At 44.5% G+C, this 8,180-nt stretch overlaps 1 protein-coding gene across 1 annotated transcript in view; it reads right to left on the reverse strand.

Moving 5' to 3' along the window:
• The window catches only part of LOC109287600 (VPS10 domain-containing receptor SorCS1), a 513,813-nt gene that overhangs the window by 145,991 nt on the left and 359,642 nt on the right, over nt 1-8,180 (reverse strand). Inside the window, exon 6 of the mRNA XM_019502777.1 lies at nt 7,468-7,532. Within this exon, the coding sequence (XP_019358322.1) occupies nt 7,468-7,532 (65 nt within the window). The remainder of the gene's footprint in view (nt 1-7,467; nt 7,533-8,180) is intronic.

Below are 8,180 nucleotides of genomic sequence, written 5' to 3' on the forward strand. Positions count from 1 at the left end.
GGGGGGGGGGGGGGGGAGGTTCATTCCAAACCAGCCACCTAAAATACACCCGATTTAAACATACCTTGAAACTGTAGCACAAAAACCCCCCCCAAACTTGAGATTTTTATCTATTTTTGGTCCTTTTATGGGTCCGAGTGCTACAGCACCTCACAACCTGCAATCCAGTCCTTCTCGCAACACCCTTAGAGATAGGGGGTGGCAGCATCCTCGCTGCACAGGGACTAGGACAAAGACAGGCAAAGGAAATTGCCCAAGGTCACCAAGAAAGTCAGGGGCAGAGCAAGAAAATTAACCCTGGGGCACTTCATTTCTCAGTCTATTATTTGGAGCTTTTCTTACAGTGCCAATCCCTCCATTCATATAATCAGGTGAAAGTAAAGCTTCAATTTAAAGAGAGGCACATGTCTGACCCTTGCTCTTGCAAAGAACAACATGAAAAACTAAACCCTAAAGGCTATGACACCAAAGAGAAGATGGCAAGATGGTATTTTCATGGAATTATACGGTGGGAAGGGACTTCAAAGTCCAAGCCCATCCACCAATGCAGAGAGCAGTATTTCTAAAGAAATAACAATATTGTTTATAATATTCAAATAGTTATTTTAACACATTGCATGATTTTTTTAAAGCCAATCTCAATGTGGGGGGGAGAGGAGTTTGGCGTTGGACATACCAAAATTACTTTATTTCTGCTCTTCTTCATCACAAAGGATTCCTGTTACAGGGACCGAAATCGGGGTCACTTTCCTTGAAAAGCGCACATCAAGCTTCTCAAAACAGATTTTGTAACTAAGTTGATCACCTTAATAAAATTGCACGTGGGAGTGAGAGGGGAGAAGCGACAGAAAAGCAGCATCCCTGCTGGTGCTTCCAGTGAGAAATCATGAAAGGGGTTAACACATTATTTTTCGGGAGGGTCACCATGGCAAATGGACCATTTTGCATTTAGTTTAGAGCATGAGATTCCTGACTTTTAAAACTGAACTGGATAATGCCCTGGATAATGCACTGCAAGAAGCAATCTGCAAAATATAAAAAATAAAAAAAAAGGCCTGGCAAGTTCACCTAATAGTTCTCCCATCCTTGTGTCTCCGGAGACTTTCTCTTTACTTGCCATCCAGCTATTTCTCTGCCCCAAATCTCACAGCTCCTCCTGCTGCTGGGGTGTCAGGAAAGCAGGATTAAGCCCTTGCAAATCCTGGCGGTGCTTATTTGAAGGCAGGCAGAGTGAGATTTGTAGAGCACAATGGGGAAATGCTTGTTTAATCCTTGCTCTTGTAGAACAAGGCGTAAGCCTGCTCTGCTCACGAAGCACAACCCTTTCGACAATCGCTCCAGACAATGGGAAGCTGACTGTTCGCTTGGAGCCTGCTCCAACGCTGGGTAAAAGATGCCGACGGAAATCGGAGTACACGGGCTCAGGCACTAGCGAGTCAGTGCTTGGGGGCACGGTGCTCATATAGCTCAGTGGGTCAGCACTGGGGGCAGTGAGAGGGGCTTGAAGGGGAGAAAGACAATGCTGCCAGCACCTCTTGTTGTTTAGGAGGAAGACTCCCTGCACCCGGGCAAATGCTCAGACCACTGGTTTACAGTCATGCTCTTCCTTGTGCTCTGGGCTGTTAGACAGAGCAGCGATTCGATTCTCAACAGGGATACCGTGAGACCCTTTCAGGGGTGCTGAGGTTTGGGCACTCCACCACCATGGAAAAGTGCCCCACGTACCTGGTACATGGCCAGCCCAGGAAAGGCTGCAGCATTGATTGCATGCTCCTGCCTCCATGAGGGTTAGCTGATCATCCTAGAGCAGACAAGCAGGGCAGCCACTTTTGCTGCAGCCCTTCTTGGCCTGACCGGGCACCATGTCTCCTGGAAATGGAGGCGGATGAAGGTGTCCCGTGTGCCTCTGTTTGCAGGAGGTTGGATGGGGAAAGGCTGCAGCAAGGGCGGGTGCTCCTCTCTGCTTTAGATTTATCAGATAACCCTAATGCAGGCAGAAGTATGCACATGTGGTCTGGATGTGCACAAGGTGCACGGGGCACTTTTACCTGGCCATGGCAGCAGCACCCTGGTTGAGACCCACCGCAGTAAGGTAAGCCAGCATAACAGTTACGGTGGGTGCTCTGACTCTGCAGAAGCTGAGAACCACTGGTACAGAGATACATGCTACTACCAGGGCCACTGCCATCATCTTAAAAGACAAAGGTTTGCTTTCAGGAAGGGGCTGTATTTGCCAGAGAGGGGTTCTGGGCTCTGGATCCCAAATGAAAAGAGATGTCTAAACCCCAAAGAGGGGGGACTGAAGGATTCCCTTCCATGTGGTGCATTTCCTTGCTCCAGTCCCATTTTGGAGCATCTGTATAGAAAGCATAGGTGCCTATTTCAGGTGCCTAGACAACTGCCCTAGATCACCTGACTCTCCCTAACTAGAACTCCATAAGCCGTTAGTTAAAAATCTTAGCTGGTTTGTCTGTTCTAGCTGGTTTCTCTGCTCTTTACAAGCTTAAAAGCCCAGCCAAGATCCCCTAATGACTGGACACATGACACACTTAACACTGATGTAACCTGCCCTTACAATACTGTAAGCAAAGATACAGAATACTGTAAGCAAGCAACTGAACGTACAATGTATGGTCTTTGCACTGGGTTGTAATAAGCTACAGCAGTGTGAGTGCACATATGCAAAACCAGGGGTAAAGCTACACCAGTGTAAGCTGACGTCAGTAGAGGTTTCATATGTCTGCTTTTATCCTGGAGTTGTTGGTTGTAGCCGTGTTGGTCTAAGGGCATAGGCAGACAAGGTTCTTTGGGTAGATGTGTGATATCTTTTATTAGACCAATAAAATAGCTGGAAAAAAATGGTCTTTGCAAGCTTTCAGGCAATCTATCAAAGACAAAAATATCCAATTACCTGTGGGCACACACTTCTCAGAAGACAACCACTCTCTCTCCAATCTCTCAGTTCAAATCTTCAGAGGGAATTTACAAAACACCTATTGTAGACGAGCCTACGAACTTCATAAATCTACTGAATACAAAAAATCATGGACTAAATATAGACATTGGATGTATGGTGCACAACCTGCCTGACACATGATAACCCCAGGTAACCTGTCTGCGTTTTACCAGCTGCATTCTATCACCAGTTCAACATTTCCCTTCCTCACCCGACCTGTCTCAAACCTATTGTCTCCCATCCCTTTCATCCTCACTGCCACAGATGTGCATTTTCATAGACCTGTATTTTCGCTTCTATTCTACCCAGGAGAGAGCACAAAACACCAACAGACTTTCCCTATGCCTGAAGAAGGGTGTTTGTGCCCAAAAGCTTGCAAAGAACACTTTTTCCAACTATTTAGTTGGTCTAATAGAAGATAGCACCTCTACCCAAAGAACTTTGTTCATCTTGGAGTAGCTCATTGGGATGCTCCCAGTGGGAACAGGGTACTCCTGGCTTCTGCATCTTCCTGTGGCAAATCTCTGTAATAGAGCCTACAACCCCAGTTACCCCAGGAGAGCTGGTTATCTATTCACTTGAATTAACCAGTGTAAGTTAACTGGTATACAAAGCCAATGCAACCTACACCAATATCTTGTGTCTGGGCTACAAAGATTGTAGACCCTTCAAGGGAACTGTAGTTGAATTTTGAGCAAATGTGGATTGAGCTTCAAACAATTATCAACACTTTTCTGCCTTGCCCTGCAGTTACAGAAAATGACTTATGATGATGTTCAAGACTGAGAAAAATTAACTGTTGGCTTTGACCTGCAAACAGGCAAAAACCTGTGGTTTCTGTTGGCTTATTCTGTTGGTGAGATTCTGATTTCATGCCAAACTCAGTGGAACACGGGAGACACTGCAAGCAAATGGAAATGTAAGATAAGGTCTATACGAACTTCTTCCAACTGGAAACACAGCAACTGCTTCTGTGCTCTTCGGCACGGCTTGGTCTAGAGTGGCCTTAAACCCTTGAGGAGAACTAATTAAATACACACATCACTTTGTATTTACTTGGATTTTTGACAGTAGATCCAAAATGTTGTACCCATTGGTGCTCTGTGTAATTTAATCAACCATATTTAAAATGTAAATTAGATCAGTTAAGCCTCTATATAAATCATGCCGCCCACAACCAAGTCACAAAAATGCCCCATATTTAGATTATCCATGAATTTGCTCACCCTCTTTCCTTGTCTCCATGACAAGCGCTGGACAGCACTGAGTCCATAACGTTAAATAACAAAGATCACAGACAAAACCACCTCCCAGAGTCAAAGGACCCAATGATCTGTTTCCTTCCATTTTGAGGGGTCCTCACTTCATGTATTGCACCGGATTATGCACAGTATGAAACTGAAGGCCAGATCCTCAGCTGATGTAAATCAACACTGGTCTACTGACATCAGTGACATGATACAGATTTACATGAGCTGAGAGACTTTTACTTTTTCCCCTTGTAAACCTTTTCCATTATGTACATAAATGCAATAAATAAAAACACTAAGACAGACCATAATCAGAAAGCAGAGACACAGAGCTATTGGTATTCCAGCAGTGGATAGCCAAGGCAAAGGCTGCTGATGATAAATGCTCTCACAACCCTGCCAAGCAGATTGGCTAACACCTTTCTATAGTGACATCTCTACTCTCTGTCACCCAAAGCTGCGGCTACTGTATTGCTGAGTTTCTGCTGGAAAAGATACAGGGACAAGAATGAAACTATCTTGTTAGTTGCACACAGGTCAGACGTTTTTTGCTTAGATCCTGTTTTCTGCTTGGTATTTTTCCCCCTCCTTTGTTTTGGTAGGGATACCTTTTCCAATTAAATCCCTTTACTGAATTTTCACCCTTGGTTAGCTCCCAAAGATCTGACCCTTGCAAAAAAAATAGAGAAATGATTTATAGATTGCAACTCTTAAGCTAAGCCTAAAAATGCAGCTTATTAAACCCTCATCCCCTAGGCACCGCAGTAGCACACTAACCTCCTCCAGGGTAGAAAGGTTTGCTTGCTACTCAAAGAGGTATAATTATCATAGCTGGGCTGGCAGGTTGGTCTAGTGTGGTAGATCCCAACACCATTTCTGACTGGCTCATGAACCCACTTTTGATGCAAGATGTCTTGAATTGAATTTCTCTGGGCTCATAATTACACTTGTAAGTACTGTGGCCTCACTTGGGGGCATGATTCTTAGTTTGGTAATGGATGAGCTAGAGGTTAGAGCAAGAGAAGTCAAGCAGCTTGGGATATATTCTCCAGCTCGATGATGATGGCTTACCATATCAATGGACAACTCATATTACCTACCAAAGTTTTCCGGTGCCCATGTTTCCAAGTGCTCTATTTGCACTGAGACAATTCTTATTATTACACCAAACCAATGAACTGGAAGAAAATGTAACATGGTACCTGGTTTTGAGCAAGGAACACTCTTGATATATCACAAACTGAATACACCCTCAAAAGTGTCATGACAAGAAATTAGCTCCTTGTAGAAAACCCCCATAGCATTATATAGTAATGAACCAAATTCACTACAGCTTTTAGCAATGCTGATGATGCCACTCCATTCAAAACTGTTTCTGTGAAATTACTAGATAATAATACAGTTTTGACATGTTTTGACATTTGCCAGAGAGCCTCCAGGATTTTCTGGATCCAGAATTAGTAAAAGTTAGAAGGTCAAAAAAAAAAGTGGGGGGGGAGAAAGGAGGGAGAAGTAAAGACCTTGAGAAATGGAAAATTCTATCATTTTAATAATGTAAAATGCTATTAAATGGAACGAACATTTTACAAAGAGAGACGGACAGACAGTAGGCCTGTGCGGAATTTCAATTAGCGTTTTGTTTCAAAGCTGTTTCGACGCGTTTCGAGCTTGAAACAGCAACATCAAAATGAAAGAAAAGACTCTGAAACAGTTTCAAAATGAAACGAGGACACTCAAAACATTTTGAAAGTTTTGAAACGTTTCGAGTTTCAAAGCAGCCCGGTGGTGGGAGGCAGGGGAGAGCCAGGGCTGCGCTCCGAGCGGCTCCGCCAGCCCCATGGAGCTCAGCGCAGTGGCGGGAGAGCCAGTGGCAGACCCATGCCAAGTACAGCCCTGACTCTGAGCACAGCCTGGGCCAGTGGCTCTCCCCACCTCCCAGCAGCAGGCTGAGCTCTGTGGGGGTCCAGAGGGCTGTACTCGTCAGAGCTGCGCTCCAAATGCCTCCATCACTGACTCTCCCGCTGCCTCCGACCACCAGGCTGAGCTCTGTGGGGCTGGCAGAGCCACTTGGGATACACGCCTGGGAGAAATCCAGCACAATCCCAGAGCCTTCCCAGGGGTGCCGGCCCCCAGAGCTGCATGCAGGATGACAGGAGGCTGCCAGCAAGTGAGATGAGTTTTGCTTTTAGCAGTTCAAGGTGCAGTTTCCCTGAACCCCCAGCACCTAGCTCCTTGAAACTTGGCAAGCTTCATGCCCTCAAAAGGGGCTACCAGCCCTTCAATGTTTTTTCTGAATCAGGCAATAAATGACAAAGTTATAGGCGTTTCCATGATTCCCCAGTATAGCCCATGGGCAAAACGTTGAAGCGCATCAAAACAGTGAAAGTTTCAACAAAATTAAATGAAACTGCTTCAAAATGAAGTGAAACGGCAAAATGAAACACTGTCCCTTTGAAATGGCAAAACAGAAGTTGAAAAAAATGGTGCTGTTTCTTGCAGCCCTGATAGATAGACAGATAGATAGATAGATAGATAGATAGATAGATAGATCTATATCTAGCTATAGATATAGATATAGGTAGATCTAGATATATAGCTACAGATACACACACATCTATATAATATTTGTTTCAGCAGTGCCCTTTTAAAATTCATTTCCTAAAAAAATAATCTCTTGCTCCTAATTCAAAGCAAATTAAATAAATTTGTTGTCTTGAAATGTCCCTTTCCTAATGTTTTCTGGGCTCAATTCTGCTTTCAAGGACACAACATAAATCTGGAATAACACAACTGAATTTGTCAGTGCAACTGATGGCATAATTTGACCCACTGGGGATTGTTTGCTGTCTTTTCTCTGTTTGTTTGAATATTTTTAAGTCCATTTAATATGCCATTTGAAAGAAAAACCCTTAAATGTTGCAAATCTGCTTGTTACACTGCAGTAAAGTAGTTATTTCTGGGGAAAACATCATGGAATTGAAATGAGCACACTCAGGGCAATCAAAGTCCTGAGGCAATCCAAAGCTGCAGGAAAGAAGCCGCAGGAAGGTTGTGCAGAGGCTGGGAAAGGATAAACAGAGACAATCCTAGGAGTACAGGATCAGCAGATGGAAGAGGGGACCTGGGAGATCTTAGGTCCAGCAAGTGGAGCTGGAAGCAGTGAAAAGTAGCTCCATGGTAGCATGTGGCAGTCAAAATGTCAAGCCAGTCCACAGCAAAACACAAGAAATGCCAGTGCTCTTTGGAAGCTAATGTACTTACGGCCATCTGCTGTCTTGGCTTCTAGGTGTATGAGGTCTGGCTCTTTACTGGAACCCATCATAGACCTGCAAAGAAAAGTTTGAAGTGAAAGTGTTTAAATGAATGAACTCTAGGATGCTGCTGCCCTAAACACTTACTCCAGAGTAGGAGATCTTGCTGAGGTAGAGCTGCATCCATAGTCTCAACTAAAAGCTGAAGGCCCCGAGAATTCCCAAGGAGCAAAACTGGCTTTTTAAGGAAAGCTGATGTACTTCAGATAGTTGAAGACTGCTATTGAAGGGACTGAACAGCAGTCTTCAACTGCCTGCAGCAGGGTTCAAAAGAGGACGGAGCTGGACCGTTCGCAGTGGTGGCAGCTGACAGAACAAGGAGCAAAAGTCTCAAGTTGCAGCAAGGGAAGTTTACGTTGGATATTAAAAATAATTTTCTCACGCAGAGGGTAGTAAAGCACTGGTACTGGTTAATCAGACAGGTGGAGGAGTCTCCATCCTTGGAGGTTTTTAAGACTCAGTTAGACAAAGCCTTGGCTGCGATGATGTAGTTGGGGCTGGTCCTGCTGTGAGCAGGGGGTTGGACTAGATGTAACCTCCTGAGGTCCCTTCAACCCTCATTTTCTATGCTTCTGTGAGCACGTCTACATGCCGTGCTACATTGCTGAAGTCAAGCACTACAATGACATAGTGATTACTTGTGTCTACACATTGTTGGCAGCT

This window comes from Gavialis gangeticus, unplaced genomic scaffold (genome assembly GCF_001723915.1).
Source record: "Gavialis gangeticus isolate Ggan-Ray unplaced genomic scaffold, GavGan_comp1, whole genome shotgun sequence".
Lineage (NCBI taxonomy): Eukaryota > Metazoa > Chordata > Crocodylia > Gavialidae > Gavialis > Gavialis gangeticus.